This window comes from Dermacentor andersoni, chromosome 2 (genome assembly GCF_023375885.2).
Source record: "Dermacentor andersoni chromosome 2, qqDerAnde1_hic_scaffold, whole genome shotgun sequence".
Classification (NCBI taxonomy): domain Eukaryota; kingdom Metazoa; phylum Arthropoda; class Arachnida; order Ixodida; family Ixodidae; genus Dermacentor; species Dermacentor andersoni.
Window position 1 is genome coordinate 110,424,133 of NC_092815.1, and position 19,211 is coordinate 110,443,343.

General features: G+C 45.1%; 1 protein-coding gene and 1 long non-coding RNA gene across 2 annotated transcripts in view; one reads left to right on the top strand and one right to left on the bottom strand.

Moving 5' to 3' along the window:
- The first annotated feature begins 646 nt into the window (after positions 1 to 646).
- Positions 647 to 4,667, top strand: LOC129387548 (uncharacterized). Its single transcript, XR_008614713.2, has 3 exons — positions 647 to 1,230; positions 2,052 to 2,163; positions 2,371 to 4,667. It is a non-coding gene; the product is annotated as an uncharacterized lncRNA (long non-coding RNA).
- Positions 4,668 to 8,999: 4,332 nt separating this feature from the next.
- Positions 9,000 to 19,211, bottom strand: part of MED1 (Mediator complex subunit 1) — a 39,861-nt gene continuing 29,649 nt past the window's right edge. The window contains exons 14-17 of the mRNA XM_050187967.3: positions 18,717 to 18,900; positions 14,385 to 14,480; positions 14,206 to 14,311; positions 9,000 to 13,680 (exon numbers count right to left, since the gene is read on the bottom strand). Of these exons, the coding sequence (XP_050043924.2) occupies positions 10,995 to 13,680; positions 14,206 to 14,311; positions 14,385 to 14,480; positions 18,717 to 18,900 (3,072 nt within the window). The 3' untranslated portion in view covers positions 9,000 to 10,994. The remainder of the gene's footprint in view (positions 13,681 to 14,205; positions 14,312 to 14,384; positions 14,481 to 18,716; positions 18,901 to 19,211) is intronic.

The following is a 19,211-nucleotide window of genomic DNA, read 5'->3' on the forward strand; positions in this document are numbered from 1 at the left end:
TGTCACTCTTCAGAATGGACGATTATTTACAGTACAAGACATCGAAACTCGTTCAAGAATAAACTGTGCTATTGCAGTAATCGTGCCTCTGGTCTTGTTCCGGCAGTGCTTACGCAGTGCTTCCCTCGTGCTCATCGAAAAAGCAGAACTGATCCGCGCCGGCATCGCAGACTAGCATTAGACCTTTTTCCTCGTAGCCCTCAAACCTTTGAAAAAACCATAGAGTTTCCGACAAAAATAGGAAACGATGGAAAAAGCAACCAGGGGGCTTTGCAAGCAACGCAGAGGAGTCTTATGACAATGACTGACTGATGTGTATGTTGAAATGGAATAGCGCGAAACGAGGCACAAAGACTGCAGTGAGCAGTTTTGAAACGATTTACAAAGCCCGTCCCGAAAGTTCATGCATTATGTTTAAAGAAAGTTATTTCACAAGCTTTCAGATACATCAACATGGCTACCTTCAAAATACTCCACATTAGACACAATGCACTGGTTCCACTTTTTTTTTTGGGGGGGGGGGAAACAAAAAACTGTCGCAGAGGGCTAAATTGGTGTTGGCTAAATCCGGCCAGTAAGAAGAGTATTCCACCCCAGTGACTGAATGACTGAATTGCATGTCAAAGACGCGCATACTATCAGCAGGCCCCGCACACTCTCAAGTTCAACAAATGGCCACAGAGGGCGAAAAAATCGACCGCGCGCTGCTGCTAACAAAACTAGCATAGTAATATCACTTCGGGATGCTTACGTTAGTTTGAACATTTTCCGCTGGAGGCGCCGTAATAAGCACAATTTTTTTGCAAACTTTCTCCTACAGTTACCGAAGCACGTTTATTACATGAAAAAGAGGGCGAAATTATCATTGCTAATTTGATATTGTATTCTTTGTAAGTAAGTTCATTGGTTCTTTGCCATTATAAACGCAAATAGCGTTCAGCATCATCGATCTTTCACGTGACCTCTGGCCTGGATTTAAAATTTTTACCGGTATTTTCGAGTGCATGGCGGCACGGATTCATTCGTTCGTGCGCTCAGGTTGGTTGCTTCGTTTTCGCTAAAACTAGTTTATTGCGCTTCGATGTCACGCGTTATTTAACCTGGGGTGAAGTGACGTGTTTGCAAGCGGACATGTAAGCCCGAAAGTTGGGTATCGGTCGTGAGCCATTCGGAACACGTCTGCATCGAAACGGGAGCTGGATTCTGGTGCGGCTGACAACGGCAATAACGGTGAGTCGTTTAACATATAATATTCGTCTCATTAACTTACAGGCGGAGACAAGTTAACGAACTAGATCCTGCACAGCATACGGCAGTCGGGATCCTCCGTTGCTGTTTCTAAATAAACCGTTACTTGCGAGGCTGTCGTTATACACACACAATCGGGAAAGAAAGAGCGATATCGGAACGCGCGCCTCATTTTTCATCTTATTGTAGCCGTGGCCATAGGTGACTGGGTAGCCTTAAGAATATACATATAAAACTTATTTTCGAGTCAGCCGGCAATTTTTTTCGTCCACAAAATCGAATAATCCTTTGGTAAAATGATGTGAAAGTACAGAATTTAATGTATTAAACAGTTGCAAGCGTGATAATTCACTCATATTTCGTACTTGTTGGTTCCAAATGTTCTTGCTGTTCAGTTTGGTTTACCGTAGGGCATTTATTTTTGCAGTAGTGCAGCAGTGCATCACGTTCGTGCAGAAAAATAATGCATCAATTCTAATAGATTCATGACTTTCATGTATTTGCTTGTGGAACCAGCAGTGTGATCTCTTCCAGTGTATAAATGAACGCACAAATGTTCTCATTTGTGATATTAATAATACTTAGACTGTTTACATGCATTGTATAGTTAGGCAGGCATAAATTTATGGACAATAGCAATATTTATTTAACGTGCTGCTTAAGCGCCCTAGAACAGACAGGGTATATTTGCATGTGTTCTGTAGTCGCAAACCATTACAATATATATGTCACACCTTTTTGCATTTCATATTGCAAAATTGTGCTTTTTTCAATTTCTGATTCAGTCAAAATTTCTGTTCCAGACATGCAGTAATGAGGATGGCACCAGCATAAAGCAACACACTCCACACTCTAAACAGAAGCTGCTGCCTACTACAACAAGGCCATTGTGTGGACATTGGCTGCTACTACAAGGTAAACAACATGTGGTTCAGAAATAAGTATGCCTGATATATGCTGTATTGTCTTGCCAGTCTTGAAATACAAGTCATTTGTTTGCAGCAGAAATGAATGTTTGCTCATGTTTATGGTTCAGTATAATTGGTTCGAACATAAAAGAAAACACGCATGAGTTTGGCTAATCTGTGCTGTATCTCATGTGTCACCGTTCTGCCCCAACAGAGTCCATGCCAAGCATACCTTGGTCATCACAGGAGCTCCTATCCACACCAACAGAAAGGGGCTGGAGCTGAATTTGCAAGGCTTTTACACCACGAACAAAGAAGCGCATGCAGAAGAATTTACATGAGATATCAAGTCTGCAGAGCACTGTGTCAAGACTGAAAAGAGCTTCAGCCACCATTCCACCAGCGCGGACAAATTGGCTGAGTCATCCAGGTAACTCAAAAAGGACTTTATGGAAATTCTTCGTCTTCAGATGCGCCTGCAACTTCTGATCAAGCACGGATGACGCTGGCCAAAAGAGTTCCATTAGTTTGCCCTTAATCAGCTTCCTGGCCATGTCAATTCCATTTGTGCCAAGTGTAATTTTTTTTCTATAAATGCAAGCTTTTTCATTACCCATTCTCGTCAGAGATCATTCATCCTCATCCAAACATAAAGGTCAACCGATTCTTCGCTGATACTTAATACCAGTCACTGTCTAGTAGCATAACATATCTGTAGCAGTACCTTTTAGTGCATGTTGTCATGCACAATTCCTCTCCTGAAATAGCTGATGCAACATCGACATGTTTCTTGCATTAACCTACGCACTGTTTGCTATGCACCATTTCACTTTTCTTGATGTTTTTGGCCTTCAATGCTTGCAGAGCAGGGTGGCTTCTCTCTTGAATGCAAGCTTTCTCATTTTCCATATTCCTAGTCTCGTTGATGGTTGCTCTTCTTCCTCGATAGCCTGGGTCTTTGCGCAAGCTACACTGAATGATAGATTGCAGAATCTGGTTTTGCTGCCCCACTTGGTTGTGGTCGCCGTGTTACATTTCTCGGATGTGGGGGCCTGCTCAGTTACATTGGTAAGCAGTCTCTCGAGGTAAGCATTTGCTCCTGCAGTCCGCACAGCGACATAGACTCCCAGTGTACACACACCATAACTGGTGCTCCCCGTTCATTTTTTCCTGCTGCAGCCATGGGCAAATTGTGCTTGTGGCCTACCTTGGCCATGATTTGCTCAAAACTGAGACCAGCATATGTGCTTACATGGTTCAAAGTGTATGAAGTTGATAGCCGTACGGGGGGAAATGCCTGCAAAAATGGCTGCCAAAGGTGATGCCCACGAAAGCGACTTGTCCATATTGAGACAAAGTGGGACGCCAAATGTGAGCCACACATTAGTGGCCCTCGACAGAAAAGAAACATGCAGGTTGGAAAGGAGTTAACGCTAAAATGCCGGATAGTCCATTTCGCTGTGTTGGTTGTGGCAGCAGATGCCTGCATCACCTGATTTCTTCGCAATGGAAGTTGCTCATCTTCAACGGCTACTGTCGTTTCAAACAGGTGCGATGCTCTGTCCAATCTGTTTGTACTGCTGTTTGTCGCTCCTTACCAGACCACCACATGTGACGAAGGCAAGCATTATGCCTGTAAGTAGGCGGCTGAATGAATCCTAAGAGACCCGTGTATGTGAATGCTCACCGTTGCCATATGGTTTGTAGCCAATGTATAATGTATTCTCTGAACACTATGTTGTGAATGATTGCCGTTTATTTTTGCTGTTATCTCACTTGGTTACGGTCGCCGTATTATGCTTATTGGATGTGGGGGCCTGGTCAGTTGCATTGGAAAACAGTCTCTCGAGGTAAGCATTTGCTCCTGCAGTCCGCACAGCGACATAGACTCCCAATTTACACACCATGATTCGTGCTCCCCGTTCAGCCTTTCCTGCTGCAGCCATGTGCAAATTGTGCCTGCGGCCTTTCTCAGTCGCAATTAAGCACGAACGGAGACGAGCATACGTGCTTACATGGTCCAACGTGTTTGAAGTTCATAGCCACATGGGTGGAAAGGCCCGCAAAAGTGGCTGATGAAGGTGATGCCCACGAAAGCGACTTGTCCATATTGAGACAATGTGGGACACCAAGTGCGAGCCACACATTAGCGGCCTCCGAAAGAAAAGTAACGTGCAGGTTGGAAAGGAGTTAAGGCTAAAATGCCGGGTAGTCCATGTCGCTGTGTTGGCTGCGGCAGCAGATGCCTGCATCACCCGATTGTTTCGCAGTGCAAGTTGCTCATCTTTAACGGCGACTGCCGCTGCAAACAGGCGGGACACCGACCAATCTGCATGAGCCGCTGGTTGTCGCTCGTTACTAGACCGCCATGTGTGACGACGACGGTGAGCCGTTTACGAGCTCGCGTCAAAGATTCCAGTGTATCTCGACATACAAATTTTATTTGTGCTATTGCACGAGAATGTACATACACTGCTTGTCTTCAGCCAATAAAGTCTCACGTTCTGTTCACTCACTTGTGGCTTGTTTGTATGGGCGTCAGTAGAGGCTCTTTGGTCTCCTGGCAATTAGAACGCACCGGCTACGCGGCAGCCGAGGCGAGTACGGCGCGTACGAGCGGATACAAGCGAGCGTACACGACCGGCAAAAAGCGGCCATATTGAATAATGCTCTAAAAAAAAAAATATGCGCATTTCCGCTTCCTGTTTTAGCAGCGTCATCTGGCGTCCACCTAGGTAAGTTCCATGCGCTGCCGCTGCTTATTTTCGAACCACTGCGGAAGGTACAGTTTCCCTTCTCTAAAGTTGTTCTTTATTCTATGCTATCAGTGCAGTGTGTGCATGGGACAGAGTTGTGGTGCACAATCCAGTGCCCAATTCTTTCAACAAATTTGCTTTCAGATGCTTCAAGACCTCCACGCAGAAAGCTGCATTGACAGTTTCAGCGTCGGGTACAAATTCGTGGTGCACAATTGCATGGCCGTAAAAAAAAAAAAAAGAAAGTGCGCAGCTTGCACTAGTGCAAGGCTGGAGTCAACAGCGGAGCGATCACCTAGCTTTTACGTGGCTTGTCTAAGTTGTTTGTAGGTTTTTGCTAAGTTGTTGGTAGGCTTGGCTAAGTCGTTTGAAGTTTTGCGAGGTTATGGTAGGCTTGGCTAAGTTGTTTCTAGGTTTTGCTAAGTTGTCTCAGCGGGCTTGACGCTGGAGGTTTTCGAGCAGTCGCAGGCCGGGATCGCTTTCTCGGCGACGTCGAGCATTCAGGCGGCGACTTTCGCGTTCCCTGGACTGAAACTCGGGATCCTCGACTCGACGTCGCCTCTTCTCAACCGCAGCTTCGGCGAGGTGTTCCGGATCAGCTCGGTGGCGACGCATCGCTTCTCGATCGCTTGGCAGTACGGCGCTCTTCCTGGTAAGCCGCTTCTTCTTCGGGCATCCGGACTTCGGTCTTCCCAAGGCGCCGTTGCCAGAAGGGAAGAGCACTTGGCATCCGGAGGTGCCGCGTCCCAGAGCTTTCATGTACTCATCAACCCTGCAGCACGTGCACACTGAGTAGAGGAGGCGAGATGTGTGTCGCCGCGCCGGCTGTTCCGAGCGTTTACTCGCCTGTGACGTAATGACTCCGCCCTTCGCGCGTGGCTCGGTGCTCTCGCAGGTGGTTGCTAGGCAACGCGAGGCGGCGCACAGCTGGGCTGACTTTTCTGGTAACGCTCCACGGCGTAACTAAAAGCTTAAACAGCTCCGCTATTAAAAATTCACCATGACTGATTTTTGCTTTTATAGTCTTCGCTCATTTTTTTTTTCTGCTCCTTGCTCTGCGCCTTCAGCATGGTGTCGTATTCATAAATCGAGGTTTCATCGCCGGTGGTGACCCTTTTCGAAAATTCATTGCTGTCATCTGAAGTGTTTCTCTAATCAAACATTCAAAATGCATTTCTTTTCGTTGCAACTTTTGCTTAAGAGTCAGTAATTTCGGCATCATCTTAGTGCAAACCTTTTTCATTGCCAAATTGTTAAAATATGGTGAACAGACTATTTTCCCTAACCAAGTGCTTCTGATATAGTTCTAGTTAAGCACAAGAAAACCCAATGATCATTTTCATCTTCACATGTTGTGGAGAGGCATGCCTATCTTGCATCATCCTTTGGTTCTTCACAACTTTCCCTAAAATGCTGAACCCACTTGAACACAGTTTTCCTTTAGGGCATCATATCCATAGGTCTTGTGCGATATTTGAAGAAGAAGAAACCTGATTAAAGAATGGTCCCGCGGTTTTTGTCGTGGCGGCCTCAGGTGGCGGCTCGAAGTCCTTGGACTAGGGCAGCATCTTCGGCTTGCCGGGCGGCCCAGGGCTGGTCTGCCAGCTCTGCAATATTTGATTAATTTCTGCACCATTATTGTCCAATTTCAAAAGAAATTTGATATTCATCCTTTGTTCCATCTGTTCGCTCATCTCCATTTCAACAAAGAATAAAAATGGATTGCACAAAAATCGCATGCATAAAATTCTGCTTTGTCGTATAGCAGTCTGGCTTGTACTAAAGGTACCGGGACCTTGAGAGTGGATAGAGTGAAAAAGCGGCTCCGCTACACCCTACTTTTTTTACTGACTCACTGCATTAACATTTGGTACAGACCTCTTGTGCACCCGAGCTGACAAATGTATGCAGTATGTAAGTGGTTGCAAATAAATAGTGCAACGAGACCATCGCATGTTTTGTCTAGAAGTGAACGTAACCTCCTTTTGTGTGATTTTTTTTTTTGCTCCCACTGGTATGGCATGGGAAAGTCACCACTTCAGCCTCAATGTAGTGCATGCGTACTATCAACATAAATTTCAGTGCAAACAATTCTGAAACTACTTCAATGCGTTATTTTCAGCTTTAGCTGCATTTGCAACAGTGGCTTAATTCAGACTCCCAAACGTATATTTGGAATTACTCCACTTTTAGAATCCAGTTACTTGACAACTAGACGTCGCAAGAGGCATTCTAATTAGGGCTGTGCGAATATCCAAAATTTCAAATAAGAGTTAAATAGTCTCTGCTATTCAATTTGAGAATTCACTATTTGCACTGTGTTCCAAGTGTTCCACATGCCTGAACACAGTTAGCAGACATAATTTTCATAGGCCTTTTGCAATATTTGATGAATTTCTGTACCATTCTTGCCAAACTTCACAAAAAAATTGCTATTGATCCTATGTTCCATCTGTTCCAATGCCATTTGTTGTCATGTTGTTGCCAAGTATTTGCCAAATTGTCGAATATTCATTTCTTTTGAATATACAAGTGATAAAATATTTATGTTTTGTGGCAAACAGAACTACGGGTGTGAGGACTGTTTTAAATGATATTGCTGCACGATAGTGGTGGTCACTGCACAGAGGTACCAGTTCCTGAGTGAACTTGCCGATCCGAAAACTTATGCTCATTAATTTCCAGTCATTCAATAAAGATGGCTTGCTTTTAGGTAATCTATATCCAAATTGGTTCCAAATTATTATTTGTTCGGTATTGTCATGTTTGCATCGCCTTAAAACAATCTTCGGTGCTGTAGTATCACGACTGTCGTACTTCTCTCCAGCAAGCTTCTTTCATTACTGTCATTGCCACGATACCCTAGATTATTGAAAGCAATTGTTTGTCATTTACTAGCTGTTCAGTTCTCCAGACCTGCAATTATGAACACTATTGAGTGCATGTATCAATGTATGTAAGCCCAATTTCCTGCTTTACCAACCAGGCTCCACATAAACCACATATTTCATGTTGCTCCAAAAATTAAAAAAATATTCCACTCAATTTTCGGAGGCCGTTTTGCTCGAATATCCATATTCGAGTGGAAAATTTCGCTATTCGAACACCCCGAGTTTTTATCAGTTATTTCCTGTTAAGAAGTTTTAATATATTCTAATGGTACGCACCTGTTTTTTTTTATATATATAATCCATCTGTCCAGCGGGCCGTGGATGCCGCCAGGACCCACGAACTCCTGGCCGTCACCTAGGCGGGGGGCCTTTGGCCCTCTCCAACAACTCGCAGGACACACATTAAAGTTGTTTCCTCCTCCTCTTTATCCATCTTTTGCTGTGCTTTGCTTTGAATTAATTATATTGCAATGGTACATGCAACACTCTGAATTTCACTTTAATTCAGACGGTGCAGTTACATTTAAAATAACTGACCACCTCTATCCTCTTTAAACACTAGTTTTGTGTCTGATACTTCACCAATGCATCTTCTGCAGTTTGAATTTGAAGTCTTTCCTCTAAACTCTGCCCATCTCCATCATCTTCCCTGCTCTTAATTTCTGTGCCTCTCTGGACATTTCTTGCAAGTCCTTGAGAGCAAAAAAATGTTCTTGGCCAACAAGATACGGTGCTCACTCAGTGTTGTTGTATTGCTTACAAAACCTGTTCACAATAGTTTGGACTTGTGACCATGAAAGACTCGAGCTCAATTTGCACAGGACACCTTGATATTGGAGTGAAATATTAAAACAAGCATTCTGGGAACCATTTCTTTTGCTTCCTCTTTTTTCACATCCTGCTTCACTTATTGCTGCTGGAGTTATCCTTCATCTTGGTGCATGCTTTCAACTGTCTTGTACACCACAAATGATGCCATGCAAGGTACTGCTACCCCTAGTACTCTTCGTTGATGTCATAATGGTGCAGTTGTAAATTTTGACAAGGGAAAGTCCCATGTTCAAAACTTAATGCACCTTGTTTTTCTTGTCTTGCACTATATTCTTATGGCATGATGATCATCACTACCAGGGCGATACTATCATGACCTACCTCGGCATCACAAATGCAGCATGAGAGTTCCTAAAACACATCGCTGTAAAAAACAAGCTGCAGTTTATTACTCAACCAATACATTCACTGTGCAGCAAGTTAGTTGTACCAGCATTGCTTGCAACAATCAACCTGAATATAAGCAGGTACATAACAAATCATTGCTCCACAGTGGGCCACTGTGAAGAAACAACTAACCCAATGTGTAGTCATTGATGTCTCAGGTAGCTAATAAAAATATACATGCCCACATCACCCACTGTTAGATTTCCTGCAGTGGATGTCTGTCAAATATCCGCCAGATTATACTTATATGACTTTCGTAACAATCAAAATTCAACACCAATTGTTTGTCCACAGGGTGTCCTATATCAAACTCGGTGCCTGAATCTCCTAGCGGATACCCGTGGCCGGTAGCAGTAGCCCGAGTGCAACTGGCAGCGCAGATGTAGTCACCGTCATGTCTCCATGGCAGAGCATGTCAGTTGCAAATAAATATTACAGATAATAATTATGCAATAATTATTATACTAAGCATCTATACATGAATATTCCCATACTAATAATGTCAATTTCATCACGACTGGTGCACTGATAACAGCTGCAACAGTCTCCAGTGAAGGCACAAATCAATAAACCGTGGTACGACATCTGCAATACCTTCACTTGGAGCAAATATTTTGTGCTCTCTGTAGTTTTAGCCCATCTGTGTTGCAACCACACTGCAGAAATAGTTGCATGCATCGCACAAATGGACAACCGGCTACTTCTAGGAAGCTAAAGACAGAATCATGCACTTGCGCAACACTCACCTAGCTAGGTTTACTCCAGATGTAGCCTCCACTGCTGCGGCAGCACCAGTAGCTGTCTTCAATCTAAAGCATCAAATGTTGATGTGCCCTGCCCCAATGGAATGCTCACATCAGTAACCACCAATGCAACTGCATGGCTCTAAGTTGCCACAACCTATAGCAACAAATAAAAGCAGGAGAGGGAACCCCAACTGGCTCAATGTACAGTTTGACAGATAGTCGCTGAGCTTGTGCATTTAAATGGGGAGGGGAGGGGAGGGGGCAATAGCGCCTACATCATGCCTAATGTTCTAGAGAAAAACCCCCCTCCTATATAGAATAATGAGGATTATGTGACATCAGCAAGCAGTTGACGACATCTAGAACAGACTACGCTTATGACAAGTGGGGATTTGTTTTTTATTTGTCTGCCATGCTTATCATGCCAGTGCACCCAACACTGACCACGTCATGAAACATTTTCCTGGACCAATTTGTGCTTGCTATCCATATGGTGTGCTCTTTTCAGCACGGGAATAATGGCACAATGATAGATGTGTCCTCTATAAAGGCAGTTGAAGAGCTCAAGCTGGCGGTGCCAGCAACAAGTGCCAATGCAAGCATGCCATATACATTGAAGATTTATCCATACAGTACTCTGAAGACTGAGCACTTGCGTCATAAGGTGAAATGCAATGATAGCACAATAAATACTGCCAATGAAAACAAACTGACGCTATATGTCCACATGCCACCTTCAGCTGAAGGTGCTGTGAACAAAACCCTGCTGTCGTTCTTCAAGATGGACAACTATTTACAGTACAAGTCAACAAAGATGACACAAAAGTAACTGTTCTGCAGCTGTAATTGTTCTGTACTAGTAAAAGGCCATAAGCATTTCTTTTTTTTGCTTCATGCAATATGCATGCATTTGCACCCACGTAACTTGTCCAACACTGTCCTGGGTTGAGGTAAATTAAAATCATGATGATTACACAAACACTTAATGTACACACTTTCCAAATAGTTATATACAGAATCTACAGGGCAGTCAAATAAGTCCAACTGTGCTGCTGAAGGTAGCCTTGGGATGGCTGCTCCACTTGCAGTAGCTGCAACACTGCAGGAGTCCGTGACAGCAACTAGCTGCACAATGCACAAAGGCACATGTTAATTCATCAGCATTGTCCAGGAGCACATCTACCTCACAAGTGTTCTACATGCGCACTTGCACTACAGCTAGGGTCATCACTTCCCGAGTCCCACAATTGCTTCGTCCATGAGGTCGTCATCAATGACACATGGTGAGGGTCTAGAAAGTGAGCTTGACACCGAATGGTTGGAGGGTGGGCTCCCTGCCTGTGGAGATTTGAGTGATGGGGACGGCACGAAGTATGGTGACTTGGCACTGAGACTGAGTGCTGGTGACGCCCTTGCTGGCAGTTCAGGGGCCACCACAGGCTCCGGCGGCCTTGGGGAGCTGTGACACACAGGGGGCGCCTTCTTGCTGTCCATTGCAAAATCAATGACGAGGCCATCCTCGGGGCTACTATCATCTTCACCAGCAGTGGCAGCAGCTGCAGGTGCTGCTTTGGTTAAGGGAACTGGAAGGGCAGCTGCTGTACTGGGTCCCTTGTCTTCAGATGTACGAATTTCAGAAGGGACCCGTGGTACTGTTAGGGCCACAGGTCCAACTTCTGGTCCATTTTCTATCTTGGTCATCAGATGCTCTTCACCACCCACATCCCCCTTCAGTGCCCGCCACTGATCATCATCTGGACCTTCCCCAGGACCAAGGAGCATTCGCAGGGCAGTCTCATCAGGCGAAGGCTGGCCACCTTCGCCACTTTTGGGTCCAGTTCTAGAATGCAGTGGTGGTGGCATCAGGTTGGTGGTTTCCTTCTCGACAATGGGTTTGGTAGATTCATTGAGTTTCTTCTCGGGCCTTGCACCTGCCTTGCTCATTGTGGTCAGTTTGGGCGAGTTTTTCAGGGAGCCGGGGTTGTTATGGGCTACTCGCGGCACTAGTGTTGGAAGTGCACTGGGCGTGACACTATCACATGGGCTGAACCCCTGGTTTGAACTGAGTTTTGCAGGGCTCTTGGTGGGAAGTTTCTTGGCTGGCGCTCCAACGGGCAAGCCACTCAATTTCTGAGAGCTTTTGACTTTCACCCCACTTGAGAGGCTTCCCTTGGATGACGATGCACCCATTTTGGCCTTTCCTGATGAGCACTTATAAATGCCAGATGTTTTAGTGACTGTGAGCTTGATGCCTGAACCCTCCTTTATTGCACTACCTTCAGCGACTGGCGCCCTCCCTTCTTTTACCTCTTTGCCCAACGTTGGACTGTCTCGCTTCTCGCATGTCTTCAGAGTTACATCTGGCCTACTACCCGGAAGTTCAGGAGCTGCCGGCCCAACAAGCGGTGATGCCATCGTATTGGTCAGCTTGGCAATCACCGCATTTAAACAACCCTTGCGTGACTTTGGAGGTTTGTTTAGGTTGTTAGAGCCACCAGCTACAGATGTAGTGGGCACTATTGTAATACTGGGAGCTGCTGTGGATGTTGGTGATGGCAAAGCAGGCTTAGCCACCACTGGTGTGATTGTGGTTGACGAAGGCAAATTGAGGTGCTTCAACTTCAGTGTCCCTGTCGGTGACGATGGAGGCTGCTTTGTCACAGGGCTGCTACTAGGTACGTATGTGCTCCCTGACAAAGAAGACACTGACTTGCTGGGGCTGCTCTTCTGGGGAGACTTTACAGTAGATCTATTGTCCGTCTCTGCGCTGCTTTTTGAACAGCTTGAAGGCCCAGGCTGGAGTGGTTTTGAAAGTTTCTTTCCATTGCTAACAAATGAGCTGGTGGACTTCTTCAGAGGAGGGCGGGATGTTGATGGGCTCATGGAGCCGTGTGGCTTAGTGCTTAGGTTGAAAGCCTGCTGGGAGAGTTCTGATGACTCTGGAGAAGCAGCCACGGCTGGCTCACGGCAGCCCGAGTCGACACTCTCTGCTCTTTTTCTTTTACGTTCCTTTCTGTTGTCCATCTTCTTTCGTAGCTCTGATGAATCACGGGGCTTGGAACCTGACTTGCTATCGGTCTTTGAAATCTTCAAACTGTCCCCTGATTTTTCGATTTTGAAGCTGACCGGTGGTGACGCCGAGCGGGACAGTTTATCGGAGTCCCCACCGGGAAACAAGTTTTTTGGACCACTGTCCTGGGATCGAGAGCCCTCTCTCTCGAGCTTGATGTCTTCCCGAGCCTCTTCACTGCGAACACGCTTGACCTTCCGGCCAGGAGGCCGGTTTGCTTCACCCGGATCTGTGCCTTCCTCAGAGAAGAGCACGCCTCCTCCCCCTTCTCGGAGGAAGCTGGCGCTGTTGTCAGTGGCAGGTTCCGCGGTGGCGCCAGCCGGCTCAGCGGGGTTCAGAAGCGCCGCCTTGTTCTGCCCCGCTTCAGACTCTAAAAAAGGCTCCTCTTCTGGGTCAGTCCCACCGCCATCATCTTCTCTGCGCTTGGGGCTGCGGCCATCCGACGAAGTCGTCGCTTTTCTCTTGCGCTTGTTTCGAGGCTTGGCCTGGCCTAAAAAAGGAAACCCTGGTGCGGCAGGCGAGTTGCTTGCCGAGGGCACATCACTCAGCATGCTCATCAACATCATGTTGGGACTCTGTGATGGCAGCGGTCCTCCCAGAAGCGAACCGAGAGTGCCTGGCTCCTCTTCGGATTCCCGATAGCCATCGGCCTTGCCGGCTGGTGTGAAGTCACCGAATGAGCCAGTTGCTGGGTTGGGCCCATAGCCAGGCAGGCCAGTCAGGTATGCGTTCCCACTGCTGTTGAGCGCACTGGAGTACGAATCTCCTTGGCTGGACATGCGTGCTCGTTGACCCTGTGCCTTTCGTATTACAGCTCGCATGGTTACTGGGATGGACAGGCACCTGCACATAGTATAAAGATGATTCAAGGTAAATCACGCACTGAGCTTCTCAGTGTATAAGTGCGATGGATTAATAACCTTAAAACAGACTGTATTGAAAAGGCTTAAAAGAACCAAAATGGTCATTGCTCTTGAGCCACTGCTCACAAAAGCACTTGCCACAAGACGTATGTTGCTAGTGCATAAATGTAGTCTTAATTCAACACCCTCACCTTGATAAGATTTCCTGTTTGACAATAAATGTGCACAAAATTTCCACAGGAAAGGTTGCAAGTCAGCAGCACATCACGGAACTACACTGACACGCTCATTTCTATCAATATTTTGGAACAGCTAAAGGAAGGGATAAAACTGTGTTTAACTGGTATACACGTAGCCTGGATCCAATATTTCCAGGACTGGTGCTGTCATCTCACCAAAAGATTATCATTGACTTATCTGCAGCTGTTATGCATCAAAAAACACAAAAGAAAACCTATTTCACTTTTGTCTTGTGCCTGCTGCAAATGATAGTGAATACACTCACCGCTGCATAACTTTGCTGGCATATTCATCAGTGCAGATGCTAATGTCACTGTTGAGAGTATAGATACGGCACTTGACGCTGGTGATCTCACTAAGGTTTAGGTCAACTGCAGGGAGAAAGAAGCAGTATATAAGCCACAAAGAGCACTCTTTTGAGAAACTTGCAGTAAGAAACTGTACCTGTGGCCAGAGATTCATCCAGCGGGTGCTCAAAGGAGATGCTTATGTTTGATATAGATGTGGTGTTCACCTCGAACATGTGTGACATCTCGGCATCTGCAAAAGAAACAGGGTCAAAAACAAAGGCACAGTCTTACCAGCTCATTCATAAGGATCTTGAAAACTAGTCCCACACGGAACAATGTACTGTCTGGATTATGGGCATTGCACTGAGGTATGTATAGTGATATGGTGAGCTTTAAAAGGTGTGTAAGGCCTAGCAATTGGCCCAACCTGTGCATATATTTTCATTTCCTTGTACAGCTAAACAGACAGCAGGGTTGGTTCAGTGTTGGTATTTTCACTGCAATGAACGTAGCATCACGCCAAGTCATTTTGCATGAAATTGAGAAGCCCAAAACCATTGCAAGCAGGTGTTACATTGTATAGGTGTGTTGAATTTGCCATTATAGCAAGGTTTCATAATGACAAAAGATTACTGCACACCATAAAATTTAGCATAACTTTGACACCAAATAAGGCACAAAATAATTGCAAGTAGGAGCTGACAGGGGGCTAACCGTACACATGCAAATGAGCTGGGCATAGGCACTATGCTTAGTCCCAAACACCTTTGATATCAAGGAACCCTATCAGCTTTCAAGAGGTGTTGAGAAACCATTGTGCCTTTGCTTCCTCACTCTATAAACACTGGTGACTGACACTGGTTGTGTGGCCACTTGTCTAAATGAATGTTCACTGAAAGGTCATGAACGTGTTCTCAAGCTTCCTGGCCTTAGAGAACCCCACCATCTTTCCTAGTGTGCTGCAAAACCCCTTCCCTCTCCCTCTTTCCAACAATGTGCTTATACACACACTCACTATAAGGGCTTGCATACAGAGAATAAAAACGAAAGGGCGGTCACTAATGTGAGCGTCGAAGTTGCCAGCATATCTCGGGAAAAGGGGGGTAGGGGGCAGGACCTCGTTCCCTCTAAATCCGCCTAACCAAAGCAGCAGCACCGCCGTGTCTGCGTATGGCCTCCGTTATTTACAGTTCGGCATTTTGTCTTTAATTTCTACGGCCATCACTCTTGACGAGGAACTCACAATGATAAATAGACAAGTGATCCTTTAATTCTGTATTGTTCTGCACACTGTAATGCAGCATGCACCATAAACAGAGTCTTCATGCAAACACAGTGGTGGACCCACAAATGTTTATTTCATTTTTCGCAAGCAGATGTCACAAGTTACTCGCGCTGCGAAATATACCGATCACAACGCTAAGCCTAAATGCCCGTGTCAACCAGCATGCACCTGTGCCCCTTGCGCACATCAAGATGCTTGTCTTGCATATTTATTATGAAATCACAGTCAAAACCTCAGTCAAATTATCATTCCTAGGCCTTCCTGAACATATTTTTGGCTGGATAAAGGATTATTTACACCTGCGCAAACAGCAAGTTGTTCTTAATGGGGTAAACTCGGCTCCAATGCACGTGCTATCGGGAGTGCCTCAAGGCTCTGTGCTTGGGCCTCTTTTGTTCCTAGTTTATATTAATGATTTAGTAGTAGGCCTTAATTCAACAGTTAGACTGTATGCCGACGACTGCGTCATGTATCGTGCAGTGAAAAGTTATGCCGATATGTCTGTCTTACAGGACGACCTTGAAAAAGTTTCTATTTGGTGCAAGCGGTGGCAGATGACTCTGAATACTGGTAAATGCTACCATGTGCAGTTTACAAAGAAAAAGAAAAAATTCCCCAGTTCCTATTGCCTAAATAATATTGCACTCAGTACCGCTAAGGATGTTCAGTACCTCGGAGTTACGTTTTCTGAAACGCTTGACTGGACTAATCATGTTAACTCAATTAGCGCGAAAGCTTACCGTCTTCTTCACTTTTTCCGACGAAATTTTAAGCATTCTCCTTCATCACTGAAGGCAACCTTGTATTTAACAAACATCAGGCCTATTCTAGAATATGCATGCGTTATCTGGGATCCATACACTAAAAACCTCACAGAAAAAATAGAACGCGTCCAAAAGCAAGCAGCACGCTTCGTAACAGGAAATTATAATTTTACTACCAGAGGATCCAGAATAAGGGAAGGGTTGGGTTGGAAAACTCTTTCTTCACGCAGGAAAATCCTAAGATTGAAATTCCTTTACAATATATATAAAAGTAAAACTGGTATCGACAAAACACTGTTCATCAAGGAGCCGCATTACGTTTCATCTAGGAGAGACCACGCTAACAAAATTAGAGCTTATCAGTGCCGTACCAATGTGTTTAAGTATTCATGTTTTCCTAACACGATTAGCGATTGGAATGAGCTCCCTAATGAAGTGATGGCAGCTTCTAGTTTTGAAAATGCTATTGAGAGTCATATTCTTTGATTGTTCTGTTATTCATCTCTGCACATACGCAACTTTTTTTTCTGTTTTGTTAGTTAGTTACTTTGTCACTCACTTTGTTTTGTACTTTGTTAGTTTCTATTCCGCTTTTGCGAATTTCAGTGCTTAAACTATGTTCTATTTACTGATGTATTCTTTTGATGTTGGTGAATATGTTTCCATTGTGACCACCTGTATTTTAACCCCCCTACGATAATGCCGTACAGGCGATGTAGGTATACCGAATAAATAAATAAATAAATAACGAAATCCCACGACAATGTAATTCTCGCTACTATGAAATGTCGCCGTACTACAATTCCATATCAACGCAATTTGCCAGAAAGTAATCTCGCATATTACTTACTCATGCAAGGCTAGCAGACTCCAAAATGTGCTCAAATGTGATTGCTTTGCGCTAAAATTGCATAAAGTACCACCACATTAAACTTGCATGGCTGCCACCATCTCGTTTGTTGATCGCATGTTTGAAGCGACACGCATGTTGCTACCGACATGTGACGAAATTTTTTGCGCAGCTAGTGTAGTCCTAATATGTGCCTCTATGACAAAAATGAAGCAAAAACAAGGAAATCCACATCCCCTCAATGTGCAATTGTTTATTGCGCTTGAAATGGCAGTCGCAGCATGGAGTGTCATGCATTGGGCTGTGATTGAGCGATCGTCGGGGAATACGCACCCCTTGCTGCAACATTGGTGGTTTTGGTGCCAACCAACAGGCACTGTGTACGAATTCGGTGCTGGACGTATGGCACCTATGGGCGACAGCATGCACTGGAGAAATGCTGTTGCATATGCGTGGAGCGCTGTTGCTTTGCGTCTGGTGCAGAGTTACGCAATATCTCACATAAGTGATCGTATCTCCTAAAGCAACTGACTGAGAATTCTGCTGCATGGCAGTGCTTCCACTGCTGATCGACGCATGCACCGCACTTTGTACTGTCAGCAATGTGGATCTATATCCTCGAGCAGAGCTTGCCAAAGTAGGCTAACAAAATTTTGACAGTAAAGTTTCGTTCCGTGATGCACTACCTATCTGTGCTGTCTCATTTCACAACAATAAAATTCTTGCAAAAACAAATTTTTGTTGTGTTCCCCGCCGCTTTCGTTATTGCGAGGTTCAACTTAAGTGCGGTAACAAACAAGCCGGTATCAAAACTGTGCCGTGTTGACATCGACGCACTTGAGCCACCAATGATGCATGAATGTTCCCTGCTTATCCGTTGCAGTAAGCCTTTTAAACAGTCAATATCGTCATCTGTCAGCAACAACGGTTAAGCAGGCAGGCAAGTGGCTCTCAGCCGGCATAACTTCTGAAGCGATTCCTGCTCACATGTTACAAACTGCGCTAGTGAGAATGAATTAAAGGTGCTCAGCATGACCACTGTAGGCTTCCAAGTCACACAATGATGATTCTTGTGTGCTGCCGCCACGTGGGTCTCTTGCTGCTCGCAGACTACGTACCGCAAGGAGGATGTGGCTTGCGATGGTTTCATTAAAGCCAAAATAATAAGTTTCTTCTCTAAATCGATAAATTATGGAAGTGAATGGAGAAAAATGGGATGGGGTCGGATTCATTCTGACCATTTGTGGAACCCTAAGATGCCAGGCACAGAACCCAGTTTGAAAACTACAACATACACATACAAATGGCAAGGCTAGAGAGACAAGCTTGTCATGTTGCTCAGGACAACAAGTCAGGAACCCCTAGAACGCATGGTTTGATGCCTGCATTTATGTCTCATGGATTTTCAACTAAGATCAGCTGCAACCCAGCTCACAGTAAGTAGTGTTCAACTCTACGCTGGCTAACACCCTACTACAGCTGAGCCTCAGCTAGGGTCCCTTCCACCAGTTTTCATAATGAACGAAAGGGTAGCAGTGGAAAAAGAGGGTGTTAACAAGAAAAACAAGCTAGTTGTGCAAAGCTCACTCTGTCGGCTAGAGGGGCGCACACAGCTGGCCACCAATGTGTTGAACAACAGCTGCTGTCGCAGGAACACCAAGATCTGTGGCACGTGCGTAGGATGTGTGAAGGGCACACCAGACACCATGACTCCTGGCAGTTCAGGGCTCCCTGACAGCAAGTAGTAACAGTGCTGCTGATCTGGCAGTGTCTGCAAGCAAAGATGGTTATTCCACACAAAAGCTACCAAATGCTGTAAAATCAGTTTCACCTATATGTTTATCACATTTGCCATTAAAAGGCACTGAAGCACTTTTTAAACACAGTAAGAAAACGTTACCTATCTGTCAATAATACTGCTGTGAACCTGACCTGTGAGCCACATATTCTGCTGCCTGCAGCAGGAAAGCTGCAACCTGGCATAATATATATGATGCTCTCTCCTGCAGCTTTCAAGACCCGTGTGTGCGTGCATACATGTGTGTGTACTTTACTGCAAAAAGTACTTCAATGCGTTCAGCA